Raw genomic sequence first — 25393 nt, 5'->3', positions numbered from 1 at the left:
ATAATGGGATAAGCTAGTATTGAGATACAGTAGGGCAGGACCATGAGCTATGTCTGCTAAGCTCTTCCACCTCATAAGCAGAGACACTGAGCAGGAATGAGTTCATGTGGTCATCTCCCAGAGATGCAGTCTCTTCCCTGCTTGCTCTAGAAGGGTGGTGGCTCATAGCAGGTTTCTGCCACCTCTGGTAGCCATGCTCCCCGCTCCATAGTGCCTGACACTCATTACACGTCAGACAGGAATGGAGACTGGCTCTGGCCATTCCCTGCCTGCTTGCCCAAATCTGGCTCCAGCATGCCTTCCTGAAGCTGAACGGAGACATCCGTTCTCCCTTGTGGGAACGTGTACCGCGAAATGTGGCCTGTCATGCTGAGGTTTGATGATTGTCCAAACAGGGGACGGCACCAAACAGCATTGTGTTTTGTTACAGACGGAGAAAGCCGACCGGCGTCAGAACTTTGTCTCCCTTGCTTTACGTAAGCGCTACAGCTATCTGACTGAGCCTGGAATGAGTGAGTTGCTCTTAACAACGTACTAAACCATATATATGTGATTTTTCATAAGAAGAGACATTTTTTCTATAAACGTTGTATTTGGTGTCACTTTACAAAAAAAAAAAAAAAAAAAAGAAAGAAAAAAGAAAAGGAAAGAAAGAAAAGGGAAAAAAAAATCTAAAGCAAAACTCTTGGATGGTCTGTGAAATCTTGTGTTGTGAGAGCTTGAAGAATCCTGACTGGCAAATGACGTGCTAATTAAGTAAAAATACATTCTTTTAAATGCCATATAGCTCCAGATGAGTAGGATTACAAATTGCTTTCAGAATGAGTCTTGTTCCTCTTCCCTAAGGGAACGATATGCAAAAGTTCAGCAAAGCTGGAAAATGCCATTCAGATAAGCGCTTAAATGTTTAGATGCTTAGCCAAAACGGACTCTCATATTTTATATCTCCCTCTTTTCTCCTTCTCTTCCCTTTTTCCTCTGTTCCCTGCAGATGCTTTTTATTCCTTGGCACCACACATTGCTTCCTTTTAAACTCTGCACTCCTTTACTAGACCCATGGCATTGCTTTCCTTCCCTATTAAGTACAACAATGCATTCAGCTTAGCTTTTCTTCCTTCGCCTCCCCTGCCTGCAGTTGAATGCTGTTCCCCATTCTCAGACTTTTCTTATCTCTTTCTGCCTCATAACTTCTCAGTTGCTACCCTGCACCAGACCCTTTGATATAATTCCATAAATCCATAGACAAACTTCGTCAGGTCTTGGGAGTTTCCACTGGATGGCTGCTCTTTAATTATCCTATAAGATCTGTGGCTTCTTTGGATCAGAATATATCCAGAATATATTACACTTCTCAGGCCTGGAAGAAGACTTCAAGCATATAACATCTGAAGAAGCTATCAGATCTACTGAGACATCTTGATGGACTGTTAAGGTACCGTCAAAGGCTTGTTGGGAACTGAGAGACAGGGAAAAGGAAGCTGCTTGAAAGGAGCTTGACTGTGTATGTTGTTTACAATTATTTGTTCAGGCCTCATTGGAAGAAAAAAAGTCATGTTCACCAAAGGTTCATTAGGTCTCATTTGCAAAAAGCAGAAGGAAAAAAACACAAATGCACTTAATGAGCTTTACTCTAAGAAAAGGTGTGTTGATATAATAGAAGTCCCCAGCCATTCTTTAAGTGTTGTATCCCTATTGGCAATGGTTACTACTTGTGGCAATGAGCTACCCAAAAAGGGTATGCAAAAATTACCGTGTTTGTCAGGAAAGGTGGCAGACAGGGTTTGGCTATCAGTATGAGTGCCACCACCTCCTGTGCACATGTAGCATGCAGTCATCAGCCACCACCACCTGCAGAATGCTGCTGCGAGGTGGGATTGCAGCTTTAGAGGTGCAGCTCTTCCAGAGCGTAGGCACACTACCCAGCACAGAGCCAGGATGGCTGCCACAGGGTGTTAGCTCTGTTGAGCAGAGATGAGTGATGAACCTCTCCCTTCTTCCAGCGAATTCAGTGGCACAACTCTGCAGTTCTGTAGCAGCAGGGGTTGGGCTGTTTTCTCTCTCGAGCTCATGCACGTACACTCAGAGGGTTTTTTTTTCCCCTGCACCCCAGTGTCAATGCCAGTGCTGGTGCAGAAGAGAGTGAGGAAGGTGGGGTATTCCCCTGCCTACCTGTCCTTATCCCTGCTCAGGAAAAGTGGCTAAAGGACCCCTCTGCCCTCCCCAGCAGTGAGTTCTCCCACAGAAGAGGAGTGGGTTAAACTCTTTGCTTGCAGCTGAAGAGCAGCAGGAGCAGGGCTGAGCTGGAGCTCCTTGTATGGGTTCACTCAGTGCTTTCAGTTACCAGCTGCAAGCAAGGAAATGCGATTTGGTGCACAGAAGGTAGTAACATCTGTTTCCTGATAAAATCTTGGATACAGAGTGATGGAAACTGCTTTGGCCAAGAGTGTCCAGTAGCCAAAAAGGGCTGTTATGAAAACCACTTTTTAGAATATTATTCCACTCTAAATTCTGGCATGGTTGTGGGAATTTCTTTGCTATTTCAGAAAGTAAAATGGCCTGGTTTTGTGCTGTTTCAGTTGTCATAGCTTCACATGCTGGTATAGCACTCCATTTTCTTTGTACCAGTTCTTCTTGACTGTGATACAGAGCACAGAAAAAGCATCTTAGACATGTCTGAATTTGTGATTTAACAGGAGAAAGAGCAGTTAAAAGGGCAGCCTGATGATTTGATTGCCTCGCTAACCAGCTGTGGCACAATGGCTCATCACAGTATAGTGGGGTCCCTCTAAAGACATTCCCAAACATGAACTGCTGAACAAGTTGTTTTGATGTTGATTCTTCCCAGAGCGATTTTGGGGTTTTGTTTATTGCACTTGGGACTGTATGAACTTCTGGTGAATGTTAGCAGTTGCTGATAGCTAATCTTTATTATAAAGTCTAGTTCATTTTAAGAAGTACACAGTGTTTTCTTCTTTGGGGGAAGAAAGTATGTTTGTGCTTAAAAATAAAATTGCAAGCAGGATGGGAAAGTGGATCTTTCTTGAAATAGGCTGTGCCAGTCAGGCCTCATATTCAAGCTCTCTTCAACCTAAATGTTCTAATACTGCAGAATCACCAGCCATCCACATCAGCTTCTGAGCTTCAATTGGCTTTTATAGGACCAGCATATTTCTCCTTGCAGGATATGGACCTGTGGTTTACCGAACACTTATTTGCTATTGTAAGTGTGTGTGTGCTTTAAGTTTAACAGTTCAGTATTAGCCTTGCTAAGCTTCTTTCACCGTAAGTTGCTGTCTGTCTATAAGACAGATCAATAAGTTTGACAAATTATTAGTGTAACTTCAGAGAAAGGTGTGTTGAATAAGTTGCTTGAATATTTCAGCCCCATTTCTAACTCGAACTTTAAACAGAAGGAAAAAAAAAGGAAAAAAAAAAGTCCTTTAAGTTACTTTCAGTGTCGACTCTCTGAATGTCATTGCTGTATCAGAGGATATGTACGCTGTAATGGGATTCCCAGAAATACCGTCTTCTGGCATGAGTATTTCCTGTGATGCAAAATGTGTTTGATGATGATTCTGTTCAAAATGCTTATGAATAAGCTGAGTGTTCTGGGGGATGATAACAGTTAACAGGTTTGTCCTTGCCAGGAAGTTTTTGCGTAATATATTGTTCTTTGACTGCTTTTCTAATGCTACCTTTTGAGAAATGCAAAGTTGAACAGGTCTGTCTTTGAGCTGATGCAAGAAATCTCCTCAAAAGGTACCAAGACACTACATCTTGTAGAAAAAGTGTACTCTTCTTTTAATGGCCTCTTGTGAAACGATTTTTTTAAGGTTTACATATTTGTGCTTAATACAGCATACAAAATGTATTAATGTGTGCTTGTTTTGACATGATATATTGTGCATGGATGAAAACTGATTCAGTTGCTTTGCTTGCTCACGTTTATCATATATCATACTTTCCATATTTGATGTATGACATATGCTTCTTAAAATCATTTCATGTAAAGTTTTACTTTATTTTTTCCAACCAAAAGGAATATCGCATGATAAACAAATGCAAAAGTTCCTTTTCTTCATTTATTTTTATTATTTTTTAAAATATTGACTCAGAAAAGCTCTTGCTCTTATTGGCTTTGTGAGTGTGAAGCATATCCGAATTGTGCATGGGAGATAGAGATTTGAATTTATTCCAGTTGCTTCACAGTTTGCACATCAATTGCCTGTCACTTAAAGGAATTTTGGGTTCTGCATGAAATAGTTCTGACTGTTTTTTAAAAAAAAGATTTTAGATATATAATGTCTTTTTATACAAGTTTATATTTTGTATAGGTTCAATATCTGAATAGAATGACAACAACAGAAATAATTAAAAGGATAACTCTAATAGTTGTGCAAATCAAAGACATACCTAAACAGGCAAAATAGAACTGATACAAATATTTCAGAATTACGACATCAGAAAGTCAATAGGAAGTAAGAGAAGAATTTTTTAATGTGGTTTTTATTTTTACCTTGTGGATTCCTTCTTTGTGTTTTCTGTTCTTCATTTTTTGCAGACTTGGTTGCAATGTGCTTTCTGTCTTTCATTTTACGTTGCTTTTTGTTTTGGACCAATTGTCAGTATCTGGTTCATTCCTATTGTTGATTTCCTTTTTAATCTTCTTTTGCCTCCTCCATCCCAACTCATGCAAGCAATTGTATTTGCTTTTTGTAATATTACAACGTTTACTGACCAATTTTCTTCTCTGGTCTCTCTGTTTTTCAATCATTTTTGTTGATTTTATGTTTGATTTTAATTTAACAATTTAAGAAACAGTTGAACGGAGTGCAGGAGCAACAAGATCCCTACCTGCTACTTACTCATACAAGCCATTCTTTTCAACACGGCCCTATCAGTCATGGACAACAGCTCCAATTACAGTGCCTGGGCAAACCAAATCAGGCTTCACTTCCTTATCAAGCTCTTCCTCTAACACTCCTACAGCTTCCCCATTAAAATCAATATGGTCTGTTTCTTCTGCCTCTCCAATCAAATCCACATTAGGAGCTTCTACCACATCTTCAGTTAAATCTGTTAGTGATGTAGCATCTCCGATTAGATCATTTCGGACAATCTCTTCACCAATAAAAACTGTGGTATCACAGCCTCCATACAATATACAGGTTACTTCAGGCTCTTTCGTCAGAGCTCCCGCAGTGACAGAAGCTGCTAGCCTAAAAGGGCTGGCATCCACTACCACATTCCCCTCTCGGACATCTCCAGTGACTACAGCAGGGTCTCTCTTGGAGAGATCATCCATAACCATGACGCCTCCAGCATCCCCCAAATCCAACATTAACATGTACTCTTCAAGTTTGCCTCTTAAATCGGTCATCACATCAGCATCCTCACTTTTATCGTCCCCTCTAAAGTCAGTGGTGTCACCTGCTAAGTCAGCAGTTGATGCTGTTTCATCCTCTAAGGTCATGATGGCCTCGTCTCTCTCGTCGCCAGCAAAACATGTAGCTGGGCACACAGATGTACCATTGCTTAATGGATCTGTGTCACCTCTGAAATACCCATCTTCTTCCAACCTAATAAATGGATCCAAAGCTGCAGCTGTTTTTCAAGACAAGATCACTGCAGCTGCACATTCTGCAAGTTGTGCTGCTAGCGCAGTTGCTGACACAGCTGAGAGAGTGTTTTCAACTGCTTCAACAATGTCATTTTCTCCACTCAGGTCATTTGTGTCTTCAGCACCATCAGCTTTCCAGTCAATAAGAACTCCTCCTGCAGGTGCTTTGTATACAGCCCTTGGGTCAATATCAGCAACTACCTCATCCGTAACTTCATCAACAATAACAGTGCCAGTATATTCTGTAGTCAATGTTTTGTCTGAACCAGCATTAAAGAAGCTCCCAGAGTCATCTCCGCTTACAAAATCAGCTGCTGCGTTACTGTCACCTATTAAAACATTGACTACAGAGGCACGCACACAGCCTCCCTATAATCGAACTTCTTCTCCAATAAAATCATCCTTGTTCTTAACACCCTCTGCTCTCAAATTGTCCACACCATCTTCTTTATCCTCCAGTCAGGAGATACTGAAAGATGTTGCTGAAATGAAGGAGGATCTAATAAGAATGACTGCAATATTGCAGACAGATGTCGCAGAGGACAAACCGTTCCAACCCGAGATACCAAAAGAGGGTAGAATTGATGATGAAGAGCCCTTTAAAATTGTTGAGAAAGTAAAAGAGGACTTAGTAAAAGTTAGTGAGATACTGAAAAAAGATGTTTGTTTAGAAAGTAAAGGGTCGCCTAAAGTATCCAAAAGTGATCAAGGACACCTATCTGAGGATGACTGGGTAGAGTTCAGTACAGAGGAGATTGATGAAGCGAGACAGCAAGCTTTGACAACTCCTATATCTGTTCCAGAGAAGGCCCAAACTAAAACTAAAACCATGTCGGAAAAGGATTATAACTTGTCAAAAGTTATTGATTACTTAGCAAATGATATTGGTAGCAGTTCATTAACAAACATAAAGTACAAGTTTGAAGAGGGGAAAAAAGAAGGTGAAGAGAGACAAAAACGCATTTTAAAACCAGCTATTGCTTTGCAGGAACATAAACTTAAAATGCCTCCAGCCTCCATGAGGCCTTCAACATCAGAAAAGGAGTTATGTAAAATTGCAGATTCCTTTTTTGGAACAGATACCATTTTAGAGTCTCCGGATGACTTTTCTCAACATGATCAAGATAAAAGTCCCTTATCTGACAGTGGCTTTGAAACAAGGAGTGAAAAGACACCTTCTGCCCCACAAAGTGCTGAAAGCACAGGACCAAAACCCCTTTTCCATGATGTACCCATCCCTCCCGTCATCACAGAAACAAGAACTGAAGTAGTTCATGTTATCCGCAGCTACGAACCGTCATCTGAAGAAATTCCAGAGCAGAAAGCAGAGGAGCTGCCAGCCTCGAAACCTGCACCTACGTTTATGGAGCTGGAGCAAAAGCCTGCTGGGTCTATTAAAGAGAAGGTTAAAGCATTTCAAATGAAAGCCAGCAGCAGTGAGGAAGATGACCACAAATGTGTCCTTAGCAAAGGTGTCCGAGTAAAAGAAGAAACTCATATCACTACGACGACTAGAATGGTTTATCATAAACCTCCGTGCACCGAAAGCACATCTGAAAGAATTGAGGAAACAATGTCTGTTCATGACATAATGAAAGCCTTTCAGTCTGGACGTGACCCTTCCAAAGAACTAGCAGGTCTGTTTGAACATAAATCATCAGTAACATCCGATGTTAGCAAGTCTGCTGAAACTTCACCACAACATGCAGAGAAGGACAGCAAAATGAAACCCAAACTGGAGCGAATAATAGAGGTCCATATTGAAAAAGGTAATCAGGCTGAACCTACTGAAGTGATTATTAGAGAAACAAAAAAGCATCCAGAAAAGGAAATGTATGTATATCAGAAAGACTTACCTCGGGGAGATATTAACTTAAAAGAGTTGGAAAAACATGATGCTTTTCCTTGTTCAGATGAACAAGGTCAGCAAGAAGAAGAGGAGCTCACAGCCGAAGAGTCACTTCCTTCTTATCTGGAATCCTCTAGAGTTAACACTCCCGTGTCCCAGGAAGAAGACAGTCGCCCTAGTTCTGCTCAACTCATGTCTGATGACTCTTACAAAACACTGAAGCTTTTGAGTCAGCACTCAATAGAATACCATGATGATGAGTTGTCAGAACTAAGAGGGGAGTCTTACAGGTTTGCTGAGAAAATGCTTCTTTCAGAAAAGCTAGATGTTTCTCATTCTGATACTGAGGAGTCAGTTACTGACCATGCTCTACCCCTTAGTGCAGAGTTACAGGGGTCTGATAAACGATGCAGAGAAAAAGTAGCTACTGCCCCCAAAAAAGAGATTCTCTCCAAAATCTATAAAGATGTTTCTGAAAATGGTGTGGGTAAAATGTCTAAAGATGATCATTATGATAAAGTGACAGTGTTACACTATACTGGAGATGTTAGTAGTCCAAAACATGCGATGTGGATGCGCTTTACTGAGGACAGATTAGACAGAGGTAGAGAAAAGTTGATATATGAAGACAGGGTGGACAGGACTGTTAAGGAGGCAGAAGAAAAACTGACTGAAGTATCACAGTTTTTTCGGGATAAAACAGAGAAGTTGAATGATGAGCTACAGTCTCCAGAGAAAAAGCAGCATAAAAGAAATGGTAAAGAAATACATTCTAGCCAGAGCTCTGCCAGCAGCAGCCCTGAGAAGGTTCTGCTCTCTGAATTACCAGCCTCCGGTGACGAATGGAGTAAGGCGAAGCAATACGCACATGATGGGAAATGCTTTCCCAAAGTGGATGAACGAAAAGTGTCCAGCTTGCCCAGCAGTCCTGAAAAAAGGATATTTGTGCAACCAGCAGAGGACTCTAAACAAACTATGGAACACAAAGGGAGTGCTCAGCAGACTGGAGTACCTGAGGTTTCACAGACTGGATTTCAGCTGAAGCAATCAAAGCTCAGTTCCATTAGGCTAAAGTTTGAACAAAGTATAAGCCCAAGGAGTAAGGATCTAACTCAAGAAGACAAAAAGCTGGACAGTCAGTCCAAAATTCCAGTAAAGAAATTGCAAGAAAGTAAGTTACCAGTGTATCAGTTTTATGCCAGAGAGAAACATGCAAAACAAGTAGAGCTCGTTGATGGGAGCGCAGCTTTACAGAAAGAGGTGAAAATACAGGAAGATTTTGTTCCAGGTAAAGGAAAAGCTGTAGAAGACTTTTGTGCTTCAGAGACACAAAAGCAAAGAACTGAAACGAGTAAAAGCGTGCCAGAATACTTTTCAGAACTGCAGACAAAAGACCTGGTGTATGGCTCAGACTCAACAAAGGGACACTGGGACAAAAAAATCTATAGGACATGGGAAAGTCCTGGAACTTCTAATCATAAAACACAAAAAGAAAAACTTTCACATGTGCTGGTTCCAGATACAGTAAAAGAAAACCATGTTGATCATGTTGAAGCTAAAGCTGACAAAAAAAGTGAATTTATCACTGTGACAGAGCACAAATTGGCAGCAAATGGGATTCATTCGGAAGAAGTGAAGGAACTGACTGTAAAATCTCCCTCAAAAAAGGTCTTATACAGAGAATTTGTTGTCAGGGAGGGAGAACATAACGGTGAAGTAGCTGATAAAATATCCAAAAGGAAAGAAGAAATTGCTGTGTCCCATATTCCAGTCAGGATTGTTGAGGAGAAGAGAGCCATGCTTGATGGAGTTTATCAACTTTCAGCTAAAGTATCCCAATCAGCTGTGATTAAGGAGAAAGTTGAGAGACAGATTGATTATGTGGAAGATGATCAAATAAAGCATTCAGAAATCAGAAAAGTTACCAAGCAGCAGAGCTCAATAGGTCTAAGTCCTCCTGTTGAGGAAACTGAATTATCCCCTAGCAAATCACCAGATTCTTTAGAATTTAGTCCAGGAAAGGAATCTCCTTTGAGTGACTTAGTTGACCCCAGTGCCAGTGATTACTTGAATAAAGTTGCACCATTAGTAAGTACTGAGGGAGTGAAAGAAATTAAGACCTTACCTGTTTATGTCAGTTTTGTTCAAGTAGGAAAGCAATATGAGAAAGAGGTGCAACAAGGAAATATAAAAAAAATTGTCAGTCAGGAGAGTAAGACAGTACAAGAGACAAGGGGGACATTTTACACAGCGAGACAGCAAAAACAGCCTCCTTCTCCACAAGGTAGTCCAGAAGATGACACCCTAGAACAAGTGTCCTTTATAGATAGCTCTGGCAAAAGCCCTTTAACACCAGAAACACCGAGTTCAGAGGAAGTGAGTTACGAGTTTACATCTAAAACACCTGACTCACTAATAGCGTATATCCCTGGCAAGCCCAGTCCTATACCTGAGGTATCTGAGGAATCAGAGGAGGAAGCAGAGGCTAAGTCAACCTCTGTAAAACAGGCAGAAGTTGAGGAACCACAAACTGACAAATCACTACCTAATCATATAAATAAGGACTCTAACAAAAGACCGAAAGGTAACAGAGTTGCCTACATTGAATTTCCTCCTCCTCCACCACTGGATGCAGACCAAGGCGAGGCAGAAAAGAAGCCACACTATTCCACTGAGAGTGAAATGGAGATGACAGAAGTGAACTTGCAAGATGAACACGACAAATACCAGCTGGCTGAACCAGTTATAAGAGTGCAGCCGCCATCTCCTGTGCCACCGGGAGCAGATGTCAGTGACTCCAGTGACGACGAATCTCTCTATCAACCCGTTCCACTTAAAAAGTATACATTCAAACTGAAAGAACTGGAAGATGACCAGAAAGAAACCTCAAAACCCAGAGCCCCCGAAAAGGTTGAGAAACAGAAAGAGTTAGGACATCCCACTTCTGGGAAACCTAGTGAGTTTGACGTTGGGCTTGATTCACCCCAGAATGATGTAGTGCAAAATGGGAATAATAATGACCAGTCTGTCACAGAGTGTTCCATAGCAACCACTGCAGAATTCTCCCATGATACCGATGCGACCGAGATTGACTCTCTTGACGGTTATGATTTGCAAGATGAAGATGATGGTTTAACTGAGAGTGATTCTAAACTTGCAGGTCCAGCAGTTGAAACCAAAAAGGACGTATGGACTACAGAAGGTATTCTAAAGCAGACTGATCGCTGCTTTAGCCAGAGTAAACTTGAAGTCATTGAGGAGGAAGGCAAGGTAGGCCCTGAAGAAGACAAGGTGCCTTCGAAGGGTCCAGCTTCTGAAAAGGCCGGAGATAAAAGCGAACAGAAGTCAGGGGCACAGTTTTTCACTTTGGAAGGCAGACACCCTGACAGGACTGTGTTTCCCGATTCGTATTTCAGTTACAAAGTAGATGAAGAATTCGCAACACCTTTCAAAACAGTGGCCACTAAGAGTCTAGATTTTGACCCGTGGTCCAATAACCGAGGTGACGACGAAGTGTTTGAGACTAAATCAAGGGATGATGAGGCTAAGCCATTTGGTCTGGCAGTGGAAGACAGATCTCAAGCAACAACACCTGATACAACTCCAGCCAGAACTCCAACAGATGAAAGTACGCCAACTAGCGAGCCCAACCCCTTCCCATTTCATGAAGGGAAGATGTTTGAGATGACTCGCAGTGGTGCAATTGACATGAGCAAGAGGGATTTTGTTGAAGAAAGACTCCAATTTTTTCAGATTGGTGAGCATACTTCTGAAGGGAAGTCAGGGGACAAGGGGGAAGGGGATAAAAGTACAGTCACTGCCATCACACAGCCACAGGCAGGGGACAACACTGTAGAAACAAACCTAGAGAGACCAGTAGAAACAACAGCAGATGAACCTAAGCCCATCATCCAGGCCAGTGGTGATTGCATGGAACAAACACTTGGTAGTAACTCACTGGAAAAAGCATCGGCAGCAGTAAACGCTTCCAAAGTTGATCCCAAATTGCGCACACCAATTAAAATGGGAATTTCTGCTTCCACCATGACTCTGAAGAAAGATGGCCCTGGCGAAGTGACAGATAAGATAGAAGCTGTGATGCCAAGTGGTCAGGGATTAGAAAATGAAACCGTAGAAGTGATTGCGAGTTCAGCTTCTAGCCAGACAAGCTGTAGGCAAACAGAAAACACTGAGTTTCCAAAAGATAATTTTAATAACAACAACAATTTGGATTCATCTGCTGTCCCTACAGATGATAGTACCTGTAATGTAGTGCTAAAAGAACATTCGGAACCGAAATGTTCCCTGCAGAAAGCTAATCAAGCGAAAAGCACTTCAGGAAAAGGTACAGGGACAACACAAGGACACAGAGTAAGAGATAAGCAAAAAGCACACGGAGAGCAGCAAAAGTCAACAGAGTTGGTAGGGACTAGAGGAAAATCAAAACTTCCTGTAAAGGCCAGCTCAGTAAAAGAAGTCTTGCCGCAAAATAATGTCCAAAGCAATGCAGGGAGTAAAGTGAGACGGGCTATTAAGCCTGACAAAGCAAAACAAGATAATTCTCCTCCCTGTCTAGAAGCAAGGTCTAGGATTCCTGTAAAAAATACACATAGGAGCAATCTAGCTAGAAAACCTCCAGCCCTGCCAAAACAAGAGCAGGTAGAGAAAGAAAAAACAAAACAGCTTCCTTCTAAATTACCAGTAAAGGTAAGATCTACCTCCGTCACAATGACTACAGTTAAAGTAAGAAAAAATCAGCTTAGGGAGGTATGTAAACATTCTATTGAATATTTTAAGGGAATTAGTGGTGAGACATTAAAGCTTGTGGATCGTCTATCTGATGAAGAGAAAAAGATGCAGTCAGAGGTCTCTGATGATGAAGAAGACAGTACATCAAGGAACACATCATTGTCAGAAGCTACTCAAGTTTACCAGCCTTCCATTACATCGAAGTCTGCTAGAGATATGAGAACAGAGGCAGCATCTATAAAATCAAAGATTGAAAAGGCCGACAGTGAGAGGAGGAGGAGTAAGAGGACTGGTGAGAATGAAGGCAGTCAGGTTTCTGGAGCTCTCATGGCTCACCTCGTGGAGATCAAGCCTAGTTTGTAAAACTTTCAACTTGTTGATCCTAGTGCATGAACTGTTGTGATTGCCTGTGGAGTGACTTAACCGTAGTTTTCATTCTGTCATTGTCATCTGTACGTGCTGTCTTATACTCTTCTTTCTTCCTTTAAACAAATCCTGTACTGTAGAAAGCTAGTGAAGCATGCCAAAGACGTTGTTGTAACTCAGAAATTTGAAAGTTTTCCTTTGTGACAGCGAATTTGTTCTGTCAAAGTAGAGAAAACAGATGTTAATCTGGTCTTGGTGGTTTCCACCAGTAAATGAACAACTTGTGTACAGTCTAACGGCTAGATTGTCAGCATGTTTGGTTTCATTACACGACATCATGTAGTTTGACATTTGGCTTTACACAGGTGAAAAAATGTGCTTTGTAGGTTATTAGGACACACAACCATTCTAGTAAACAATATAATCACCGGCAACTTAGTTGAAGTAAAGCTATTATTTATAATAAACTATTGTCCGGTATTATGGTTTTCTGTGCAAAACCCTTTTAATCGAGAAATTGTAAATCACAGGTCCACAGAGTCCATGTGAACGGACAGATATAAGGATGGCAATTGTAGCCGATCACCTAGGACTTAGCTGGACAGGTAAGCTTTTCTGCTTTTATATTGAAATCGGCTGTTACATTCTCAGGTAGTCTCTTTACTAAAAGCTGCAGCAAGGCCCCCATCAGGAGAAGGCCTCCCTTATCCTGAATTTGCACTGAACGCGGCCTCCCAAAATATTCAGCAGATTGCTTGGCAAAGATGCCCAGTATGAAATAGCTGTGAAGAACTGTCTTACAGGCTCACAGTAAATTAAACAGAAACTGATAGAGCAAACACTTAAAATGATTCATTTCCCAAGATGTTACACTCAAATAGTTGAGATAATCTTATCTGCCCAGAGTCAGGGCTGTCTGTGTCTCGGGACAGCAAATTCCCCAAAGCGCTGGAGCTTGCAGGGATCCCAGCAGCTTGGTGCCATGTGGGGTTGTCTCGTCATACACCCACTGTACCCTCCACGCACTGATGTGCCAAGCTGGCCCTTCATGGGCTTCTGGGTGCAGCAGCCAACTCTCCCTGGGCTTAGGTGATCACAGTGCTGGTGCCCGAGCTGCACAGCAAGCTCTCAAGTGAATGATGGTCACCAGAACAAGCACATTATCAGTGAGCAGTGACGAGGTCTCCACGGAGCTTTACTTTGCTCTGGTTAAGTGTCTCACTGGGTGTAAATACAATAATACTTCAAAGAGATGTGATTGCAAATTCAGAGTTGTGCCTGTCTTAGGAAATTAAAGTGTAAGTGTATAATGCCATGTTCATCGTTATCTGTTAAGATACCCATTTATGTCAGGTAGTTTTGTTGATGTCTGTGTGATCTAAGAAAGTTAATATTTCTAAACCTGACAGGATAACTGAGAGAGATGCACTCTGTTTGGTGTTTTTGTTGTTGTTTTCTTTCTTTTCTTCCTTTTTTTTTTTTTTTCTTTTTCTTTTTGCTTTATAGAACTGGCAAGAGAACTGAATTTTTCTGTGGATGAAATAAATCAAATCCGAGTAGAAAACCCAAATTCTCTTATTGCTCAAAGCTTCATGTTATTAAAAAAATGGGTTACCAGAGACGGGAAAAATGCTACAAGTAAGTTCAAGAAGTTACTTCTGTTGTTTGTAAATTATAGCCCATGCCAAACGTTGCCTGTTCTAAGTAGGTTAAATTATGTTTTCTTCAAAACATAATGAACTTCTTTCACAAACCATTAATGGAAAAAAAAAAAGTTTTAGTTATATTTTTACCAGAAGCCAGAGATGTGTCATATTTATTCAGTACATATGCAGAAGAAAATAATCTGTTCTCCACATCCATAATTGATGGGACAAGTAAGAAACTTAAATTCCAGCAAAGGAAGTACTAGGGAAAAGTTGCCAATAGCAAGGAATGTGAAACATGGAAATAGGGTGCCTGGAAAATTTAGGTAGTCTCGCAGTACTACAGGTTGTAACAAGACTATATACTGTTCTGTGAGGAGTGGCGGGTGTGACTGGGACAATGGATCTCTTTGAGGCCATGTTTCTGGGCAAATTCTGCTATTTTTACCTGTGCTTGAACTGCTCAAATTGAAATAGAGGGTTGATTTTTGCATTAGGTCAGTGGTGTTTGTTACAGTTGTCTAATCCACAAAACCCTACACGATATTTGAGGCAACTTGGATCTTTTACACCATAAAAGTCGTTTCCAGTATTACTGTGTTCTTGTAACACAGGATTATTGTAAATGAGATTTCAGGATGAATAGCCTTACATGCATTATTACCTACCTGGCTATTTGTTCTGTTCCTCCAAATAGAGGGAATGTAAAGATCCTCGTTACCATTCTATGTTCCAGTAAAAGGTTATTTTGTTTCAGTAGTAAGTAAATATATTATTTAAGAACTCCCTGACCTTATTCTTTGTGGTTCTTGTGTTATAATAGGATTATACTTGGGGAGGGGAGAATCTTAATAGGTGTGTATCTTGGGTAAGTAGGCAGCAGAATGTCTGCTTAGACAAATGGAGTTTGCTAGAACCAAAGCCGTTGGGACAGAAACGTATGCAAGCAACTTATAATTAACAAAATGTGAATGTAACTGAGAAAGACAATTACACAGTTCTGCAATGCTGAACTTTTTTTCCTGATGTGTCTTATTTGTTTTTCAGCTGATGCCTTAACTTCTGTATTGACAAAAATTAATCGAATAGATATTGTGACCCTATTGGAAGGACCAATATTTGATTATGGAAATATTTCAGGCACCAGAAGTTTTGCAGATGAAAATAACGTTTTTCATGATCCCATTGATGGTAATTCAATTCCATGGTCATATTTAGTTCAGTGGCACTAATGCAATAATGTTGTATGAACTAGATAGTTTAAAAAAAAAAAAAAAAGGAACAAGTAAATTCTAAAGAAGTAACTGGTTTTCATGTCAAGGGTTTTTCCTCATGGTATGATATTTAGGTTGCACATTAACATCTCAGAGAACAAGCTCAGAATCCCACAAATGCATGCCTCAGTGAGCTCGTTTCCACCAGCCTCAGTGTCAGTTGACAAAACTTGATTTTTTTTTCTCCTGTGGTGGTTCTGTTTTGATGCTTGCCCATGTATATTTTTAACATACTTGGTATTGCATGCTATCCAAGCTTGCTAGAAATAGACACACATGCACGCGCACACATGTATATATATATATTTTCTTTGGATTTCTGTCAAGGTAAGTAACAGAATTCTTTGAAGAAAAGAAAAGGAAAAGTGTATAGCAGTTGCATGAGATACGTTAATGTGCAGTTTACTACCCAGCCTGAGACAAATGAACATCAGTTATTTTGAGATTTTCACAAAATTTTTGTGATTTTGGACCATAATTGTCCAAATGTACAGTGGCAGTAGAAAAAGAAGAAAATGTTTCATTATTGCATGAGAGAATAACTTTGTCAGCCTGCTAATGAATAGAACTGTTCAGTGATCTTCACGTGGAAGCTGTACCCACTGAGCACAGAATTGTGCAGGTTAATTTTGAACCAGATCTTAAAAGGATAAATGGAGTTCTGCTTATAAAACAGAATTGCCGTAGGTATGCTTAATATTTACCATTATGTTGAAGATGCTAAAATGCTGTTGTTTTGTCTTTTAAATGTTAGTTAATGGGCACTGCGTTGCTTCATCCTTTACTTTCTTTTTTGACAAGTTTATTATAAGTAGCTTGTTAAGTAAGACTTTTCTCTTCTGAGTTCTATTTCCTTTGCTTTTTGTAATTGGTTCAAATACGTATTAGTCTCTCTGTATTTTAGTAGGATGTTTTGTAGTCAGAACATAAAAGCTCAGTGTACCTCCATTACTGAGCAGCTTTACTGGTCATTGAATCATTGCATTACAGAAAAAAATTTCTGTTGACATTTTAAGAAAGTTGCTCTTGAAATGTTACTTGCGCCTTTCAATAGTAGCATCAGTATTTTTATGAAAAAATACGCTTTTCTGCAGTTGCTTTCTGTCTCTCCTCTTCTCTGAGCCTTCCTCAAGCTTCCTTTCCTCACCAAGACCAGACCACCTTTACCTTTCTCTCAGCTGATTCAGGAAATAAAAAAAAAAAAAAAAAAGGGAAAAAGAAAAAAAGAAAACCCAACCCTGTAAATGCACCTCCCTTTGCAGGCAGCACAATGTCCGGTTAACCCCACACAATGTATTTTTTTCCTTTTGTAGGTTACCCAACCTATAATTTGCTGGAGAAATTTTCATCTTTTGTTGTCATTTTATATTTATATTCAGTTTAATCCTTTTGTATGATTTTCCTGTGTTTTCATCGATTTTCTTTTCTTTTCTCTCTTTATTTGATCAGTGTATCTGATTGTACCCATGTCGCCAAGATCACCTCAGTCTCCAAGATCACCAAGATCTCCTTACTCACCACACTCCTCTCACCTGTATAGCTTTACTGTACCTGAAATATTCATATAGCTCTCCCTGTGTTTTTGTGTTTTTATCCCTTTGTTAAATTCCCTTTTTAGTTTTTTATCCTGCTGCATATTTAGATCTGCTATTCTTTATTATCTTCATTGAGATCCGTTTCTGCTCCTTGTTCTTTAACTATTCCATTCTTGTGGCTCTGTGGTTAAATGGAGATATAGATTAGTAGCATTGTATTGCTAATATTGTGTACTTTTTGATATAAGTCTGTTAAAAATGTGGACCTGTTTTAAAATTAACACCTACTTGCAAAAAAGTGGCTGTCCTATGTTTCGATCTGCCTCTGTCTTTAAAGTTTATTTGTTAAACTTCCAAATTCAAGGAAGTAAAAACTGGGAAAGAAAGATATACACAATTTGGCTGCAAGATATTGGATTGGATATAAACGGACAGCCACTCCTGTCCACATTTAATTCCTTGCATGCTCATAAGGCAATCTGCTATAGCTTGAAAATGTTCAAATGGCTGCAAAAAACAATTGCTGAAATCTTTACAGACTATTTACGAAATATTCCAAAGTACTGGCTTTGCTGTACTAGCTATTTTGGCAATGCTCATTTTTCTTCATCTAATTAGAACAAAGTAAATGAATCAATCAGAACTGCATTTGTTCTTAATCCGCATCTTCACAGTTTTCATACTTTATGTAATTCATGAATCATTTGACATTTGCTGGTTCGTTGCTCCATGCTTCATCCCAGTTAGTCCAAATGTGCTGTCTTCCTTAGGTTATCCCTCCATTCAAGTGGAACTGGAAACTCCCACTGGGTTGCGCTTCGTGCCGCCCACCCCTTTCCATCAGGACGATTTCTTTAGCGACACCTCTAGCCTAGAGTCACCCCTTAGAACTCCCAGTAGACTGAGTGACGTGGTAGTGACCTCCCAGGGACATGTAGATGGTACAGCAGCAGCACCGCCAGTGGTGACTGAAGAAGATACTTCTCTGGACGACAGCAAACTCGATTTCTCAGTGCCTAGAGAAGGAACACCTAAAGATATTGCTGTAGGCCAGAGCCAGTTGGAGGAAGTGGACCTTAAAGATTATCCGCGGTATCTTGGTAGTTATGGCGGGATACCAAAGGATGCTAAACCAAGGCAGAGCGAAGAGACTAGCAAAACAGGAATAAGGACTGAACAGCCTGAGAGAGAAAAGTCTGGTAGTGATGAGGAGATGACGGAAGAAAAGTTTAAATCTCTGTTTGAGGACATTCATCTGGAAGAAGGAGCTGAGTCTGAGGAGATGACGGAAGAGAAAGTATGGTCAATTCTTAAAGGTGTTCAGCAAGCAGAACGCGAAATGTCTTCAATTACAGGTTGGCAAACCGACTCGTCAAGTGTCACTGAGCCACCAACGTCGGGACGCAGAATAGGTGGTAGCCTGCTAGACCGTCTGGATGATAGGTGAGAATCTGCTTACAAAGGTGTGCGTGTAAGCGAGCCTACCTGCGCTGCTTTCACCTTCAGAAGCAGAGCTCAGGCTGCGGTTCTGTAGTTCCCTGTGTGTATGTTTATAGACATATACGCATACATATTTAGAAGAAAAGATGGTGCTTAACTCAGGCCTGAAACACATTTAACTTTAAACATGTATATATATAGCAGGTTTCGTGCTTAATATTAGTTTTCATTACATTTTCTAGATAATATTGCTTTTCATGTTCTTTGTAATTGTGTATTTCCATTTTGAAGGAATCTAAGGAGGCATAGATGGAATGTGGGCCTATGAAACGTATATCAGTTGAAACTGTAATACTGCATTACTCTTATTTCTAGAGGACCTTTTTAGCAGTCACCCTTTTCGTGGCGTATCTCTGCCTTCCCTCAGATAGTCATTACTTTTCCATAACCCAATTTTTAAATTGTCACTGTTTTTATAACACTTAGTTAAGTGTGTTATGTCATGCTAATTTACTTGACGTTTTAAGAGATGAGTTGCAAGTCATAGGAAGGTAAGAGTGACAACACCAAACCCATCTCGTCCCATGTACTGCCTCCCAACAGTGACTGAAGAGGATGCTTGGGGAAGAAAATGCTATTTTTCCCTCCTCTACTTTCCCAAGGTCAAATTGCTTTCAGCATAATGACTTGCTAAGATGGTGAATGCTTTCTACATATTTGTCCTCAACGTATTTCTCTTGCATGAGCTTTTGCAGCCTCCCCTTGGACCTACATAAGTTTTCAGCATTTACAGTATGTACTGGCATGTTTGGCCATACTGGTACCCACTGGGTGAAGATCTCCTGCTTTTATTTTGAACTTGGCTTCCGTGATTACTAATGGAAGGAGCCAGCTCTGCATGAGGTGTAAATCAGCAGAGAATGACTGTCTGCAGAGTGATTTTCTCTCTGTCAGCAGTTTATATACTTTGCATCTATGACTCAGAATGTTTAAGGGTTCCAGGTAGCATGAGGTACTCTTACTGAATCAAGTGGGAACATGACCCTTGATTTCAGCAAGTTCATTTTTCTATCAAGGCCATAAAGCACTTGATCTACTAGTATTGTGATTTCTGTTGTTATGTTAAACAATGCTTGTTATTCTGCCTTCTGTACTCTGTTCAATTAATAAAATACCTCTTCTAGAAGTAAAAGGCTTTCCTAAGAAGATGGCCTGTCCATTTCTAGCTAGTTGAATTCAGTTTGCTATCTTCTATAACACTTTTGCCAGCAAATAGCTGTAGTATTTTCATGTGTACAGTCCAACTGTTTATTTGAAATGTAAGCAAAATGAAACAGAAAGCTATGCATCAGAAGTGCAGGTTAAACCTGTCCGTAGGTAATCTGAGACAAAGTTTTGGCCAGAGCTTTCTATCTTGTAGTAATGTTTCATGCCGTTGGCTTTGCATATTACTGAAATAGTACTGAGGAATTATTCTGGAGTACTAATATTTGTTAAGATGCATGAGTTATTTGGAGTGCAGGTACTGCAATTGGAGGGGAAAACAACCATAATTATTAGTAACTGCAGAGTAACAGATACGTTGTTCACCTCCTTGGTTAGAGAGCAGGTTAAAGAATTACTGCCTTGGGGATTTATCTCATGTGATTATACAAGGGAGATGGTAGGTTTTGTGTATTTTTCTTTCTCTTTTTAATTTTTTATATTTGTCCCTTAAGTGAAAGGGAATTAACACATAACATTTGGTCTTGTTTCCAGTGATCACCATGTTCTCATTGCTTCTGAAAAGATTCCGTGATGCAAAGACGAGGCCATTAAATAGATTGATGCTTGCATGCTGAATTGAAAATTTTCCTTTGTCTGAAATGTGTACACTGAGTGAAGGCTCAGTAAAGGGGTTCAGTGCTTCTGCCTTCTGTTGTGTGATTTAAACACTGAACGGCTTTCTACTTTTTTTTCCCCTGTAGCTCGGACCAATGTAGGGATTCTGTTACCTCATATGTCAAAGGAGAAGCAGGGAAGCCAGAAACAAATGGAAGCCTCTCTGAATCCACAGCTGAGATGAAAACTAAATCCTATGTTCAAGAATCATTAAACGATGTGGGAAAACACAGTGACAAAGAAGCCCTGAAAACAAAGCCCCAACTTTCAGCTGGTACTGATGAGCAAACGTTATCATCAACAGCATATCAGAAATCTTTGGAAGAGACTAGCAAGCCAACAACAGAAGGCAACAAAACATCTGTGCCTGTCAGTGTGAAGAAGATGAGCTGGAGTTCTTCAGAAGATGGCAAGCCAAGAGCAAGCATCCAAGAGGAGGAGGGAGCAGTAATGTCTGAACAGAAGGTACAGTATGTCCTGTGATTATTAACTGCTTGAGGAGTCCCTGTTGCTTAACATAATTTTTATAGGACTTGTAACATTGTGCCAGGTGTGGTTTGATTTATTTAATCTTTCTTTATGCATTTTCTATTTATTACTAAATTAAGAAAATTGGAAATTAGTGGAAATTTATGTTCTGTGGTGTAAATAGAACAAAGTGTAGTCGGGGCAGGCAGAGGAGCCAAGCAGGGCTGCATAATCCTTTTCTTAAGGGGGCCCCGAGCCTTGGGAGAGGTTAGAGCAGGTTGTGACTGCTGTCCTGCATCGCTGGGGAGCAGCCCCCCCTCCTGCCTAAGTACCACTGGTGCAGACAGTGCCAAACCACTCGGCTGTCCTTGAGCTGCTTCCATAAAGGTGATGCCACTGTTTTCATCTCTGTGACATTGAGGTGAGCAATGTGAGGTATCTATCTTCTTCCTTGTCCCTAACACCCCTGCATTTTTCCTTGCATTTTTCCGTTATTAAAACAAACAAACAAACAAAAAACACCTCTGTTAATGTGCAGGAAAATAAATCTCGAGTAAAATCTAATCTCTTCCATGTATTTTGTTCCCTGGCTTCATTCATTCCAACCCCAAGGTGCATCCAGCCAAGAGAAATCAGAAGATGTGCAAATGTATATAGCACTTTTCCAGGTGGTGGTTTGTTCTTCAAATACTGCTGAGGGGCTCTCCTTTGGTTCTACCTTGCCTGGCTTGCACGTCCTTACCTATAGTATCTCACTTTTAAGTTGGTTTCGGACAACGGAAATTTTAATAGGTTTCTCAAGGGCTTATATTTATTTCCTGGAAGCTTAACAGTAAAACTGATGCAAGGAATTGCTTATAGCCCAGTGTAGGGATTGGGGCTGGTGGGCAATCCCTAGGCTCAGTGATTGTGAAACAGGGAATTACTGAGTTTCTTCTACATTTCTGTGCTGATACTGTCTTCTCTTGGGTGTAGTACAGGAGGAGACTATAACTGCTGGAAATGATGCATTTTAGTAGATGCATTTGCTTCTACATGATGTGGCATTTTTTATTGTAGCACAATAAAAATGTCAGCTGTGGTGGGCTGCAATAAATCATTCAAGTTTAAATTACTTCATTTTAAACTATTCTTTCGATTATACAATCAAGAGCTCTTTTATTAGATAGTACCATAATCAGTCTCACCAGTTATGCGGTGTATGAATGTTATTATCTTGTTGTTAATTCGTGACATAGTTAAAGCAGCAAAGATCTTTCCTAATGTTCACTAATTACTGAATACTTAATAAAAACAAAAACAAAAACAAAAACAAAAACAAAACTCAACTCTGCTGCAAAGGCAGCCAAATGCAGACATCAGAGTTCCTTTATTTGGCTTTGGGGCAGACCTTGGGTTGATGATGTTATGCTCAGTTTAAACACAGGGATAAGCATAGAGGCGCACTGTAACACGTGCTGAGGGGTGTGCAGCAGTGGTGCACTCCCCCCTCTGGATTCCCATCAGTGAGAAGATAAGTTGTCAGCCACTTCTGTTTTGTCTTCACTTTTGGATCTGGATTGGTAAGAATAAGTGTGTGCATTTCATATGTGCACTTTTTGCACTACTTTTGCTTTCTTGGTAAAGGCTGATAATCCTATCTTCCAAGTAACAAGTCTTTTTTATGGACATGGTCTTTGAATCAACTGGTGTCAGAAAACAATGTGATTTCTAAACCTGGGTCTCTCACCTAATCTCTTTGAAGTCAGTAGTTTAATTACTCTGAGTCCAGTTCATAGTGAGATACTTCGTGTGCTGTCATGAAAAAAGAAAGAGTTTCAGTTGCAGTGTCTCTGGAAGGCATTTTTCAGAAATGAGCCATAAAGGGGTAAAGGTTTGAAAGAAGCAGATTCATTTCTGTGGAAAGAAGTGGGGAACAACAGAGAATGGCTTCCTAAAGTTAGCAGTTGTTTCCCACGTGGTCACAGAAAAACCTAAGAAGTAGTAAGTATTCACCTGCCTGGAGGGGCCTGAATCAGTGTTTGGCACACAGTTCTGCACCAGAAGATTAGCTTGGTCCATAGGTACTGGGCTGCCGCCTGGTGACGTGGATGAAATGAATTGTTGGCTTCATCCCATGTCACATAACTGCCCAAAAATTTAGAAAAGCAGTGCAGTGACAGTGTAGGCCATGTAATGCTCTGTCAGTGATCAAGCATCACATCCAAATGACCTTTGGAAATGAGAGGAGTGCAGCGCAGTTGTTCTGTTACCCCAAAGAGGTGATGGATGTCCTGCGCTCACGGTGACTCCCAGTGTCAGAGTTGCAGCAGGGCTAAAACACTTGAAGCTATTTATTAACCACTCTTCCTCCAAAAACCTTTGTGCCCTCTTGGGAATCTTCTTCTGCTTTCTGTTACTTGTTCAGGATAGCGTTGGGTGGGGTTTTTTTGTTTGGTTGGTTTTTATTTGTTCATATTGATATATTTGGCTAGTGTCAGAGGACAGCAGGAGACTTTGTGTGCAGATGAGTACTGTCATCCTGCCCCAACTGCTTTTTGTCACATAGCCCTTTTTCTCCACCGCCCACCTATGCCTACTCTTACTTGACACATCATTTCTGAGAAGTGCTTCTGCTTTGGGATGTCTCCAGACAGATTCAAAAAAAAGAAACAGAGAAGCAGTTAGCAATAGCCACCATATATGTTTTTAGAGTCACTTTTGGGATGCTGTTGAGTTATTATAGAGAAAGTTGTCCAATTTCGCTGTTCAGAAAACAGTAGTTTGAGCCTAGTCCATCAAAGCCCTCTGCCAGCCACATGCACACACAGCTGCTCAGCCCCAGAGCCCAAGAACTCTGTGGGTTTTGCAGGGGAAAGCATCGGGGCTGTCGGAGGGCCCCGGGATGGAGCAGACGCCAGCGTGCAGCTGCTGCACATCCCCAGCACCAGGCTTCTGACCTGGCCTGAGCTGAGCTCTGCCAGTTCCCTTCTTAAAAAACACAGACGATTGTGCTCCACATGTCAGCTAGTACCATTTAAAAATAGTTAAATATTGAGTAGGAAAACCACTTGCATGGAGGTCTTCAAAATGCTTATTTGTGGTCTTTGGTAGGTGGGCCACTGAATCTTTGTGTGACCGTTGCCTTTCTTTGTAAGGGAATTCACTTCCGTACCTTGTGAATCCATGTAATTAGTCTGAATTGTTAATTTTTGAGGAGGAAACAACAAGCAGTTATGACAGGCTTTTCTGGATGCAATGTTTTTAACTACTAAGATAAAGAAACGTAGGAGGTCAGATGCATTCCAAATACCATTTCCTTAGGCTTAAAAGCTGCTGCAATATTCCATACCTGGTATACTTGTCAAGCTCTATAGCATACCAAAGAACAAAGAGGCCTCCCATCGTATGCTTTAGGAGCAAGACTGCACGTTTTGTATGTAACACACAGGAAAAACGTTGTCCATGATAACCTCTGTTTTCTTCTTGTAGTTCTGATATCACGTTGTGTCTTGCAAATGTGCTGTTCAAATGTACTAAAACTGCATTTATTAGGAATGTAGTGACAGTGACAGTGAGATTCAGAGTGATTCAAGCTCAGGTGAGGAGCAGAGGATTACAACAAGAGTTTATCGACGGCGGTTTATTTTGAAGGTATTTTGTGATTCGCGTTCTTGCGGCGACATTGGCATGGATGTGGGTTTGGACTGCCGTGTGAGAATGTCAGTTCTGGCACAGTGGAGCCCCTCTGGCACTATGCTTTCCGTGCCAGTTTGTTTTTATAACCAAATGCTACGTGGCCTTTCCTTGCTTAACCCAGAGGTTTATGGTTGTCTTCTGCTGGAAAACTACTGTGCTGCATGGCACGTTGTGTCCTTCACTGTTTTGCATGCCAGCTTAAAGACTGCAGCTAGATGCAGCGTGTTGGTCTGATGCAGGGCAAAATGAATTACAGACAGATATGGCTGACACATTTTTTTCCTTTTTTCTCTTTTCTAAAAAATATCTAAATTACAAGTTAAAAAAAAAATAAAAAATGCAGGAATGTGCAAGAGTGGGATATAGGAAGGTCTGGGCCATGTAGTCTGGCTGAACGTTGTCGTCCAGAGGGCCTGGTGTGTTCTGGAAAGCCTCTCCAAAGCAGCAGGTGATCCCGATTTGAAACCTACTGCAGTTAATAAGAGGCCTTGCATCACCTTCAGTAGGCTTTATTTAGTGTATTTATTTACAGGTGCCCTAGCATAACATACTTTATATGCTAATAATAATGGTAGAGACAGAAATAATTGCATTTGCCCTCATGTAGTTTCTTGTATGGTCACATAGTATGGTAGTGTTTGCCTTGAGCATATAGCATAAGAAAATAATTCTTCATCAGAAATGATGTTAACTCTCAGTAACTTACAGGATTTGTTAGATTCTTATTAGAAAATCATGTAGTAAAGCCATGAGAAGGACAAACAGCCACTGTAGTGCTATTACAGCAATAGCTGAGTTTGCCACGGATATAATTGTTACATCAGTCACGATTAGTGACACCTGGCTATGTTGCTGTTATTTGTGTATTTAGTGGAGAAGGGTACGTA

At 40.6% G+C, this 25393-nt stretch overlaps 1 protein-coding gene across 2 annotated transcripts in view; it reads left to right on the top strand.

The window, feature by feature from the left end:
• Positions 1–25393, top strand: part of ANK3 (ankyrin 3) — a gene marked incomplete at its 5' end in the record, with an annotated part of 292518 nt that overhangs the window by 254670 nt on the left and 12455 nt on the right. Inside the window, 8 exons of one of the 2 annotated variants that reach the window (XM_084290404.1) lie at positions 431–512; positions 4822–12510; positions 13115–13189; positions 14091–14222; positions 15278–15421; positions 17810–18482; positions 20447–20825; positions 24363–24461. In XM_084290404.1, coding sequence (XP_084146530.1) covers positions 431–512; positions 4822–12510; positions 13115–13189; positions 14091–14222; positions 15278–15421; positions 17810–18482; positions 20447–20825; positions 24363–24461 — 9273 coding nt within the window. The remainder of the gene's footprint in view (positions 1–430; positions 513–4821; positions 12511–13114; positions 13190–14090; positions 14223–15277; positions 15422–17809; positions 18483–20446; positions 20826–24362; positions 24462–25393) is intronic. The other variant, XM_084290405.1, reaches the window with a different exon arrangement.

The sequence above is a fragment of the Netta rufina genome (assembly GCF_964035555.1).
Source record: "Netta rufina genome assembly, chromosome: 7".
In the NCBI taxonomy this organism is placed as follows: domain Eukaryota; kingdom Metazoa; phylum Chordata; class Aves; order Anseriformes; family Anatidae; genus Netta; species Netta rufina.
Note: the sequence above shows the minus strand (reverse complement) of the source record. Positions and strands in the feature narration are given on the sequence as shown.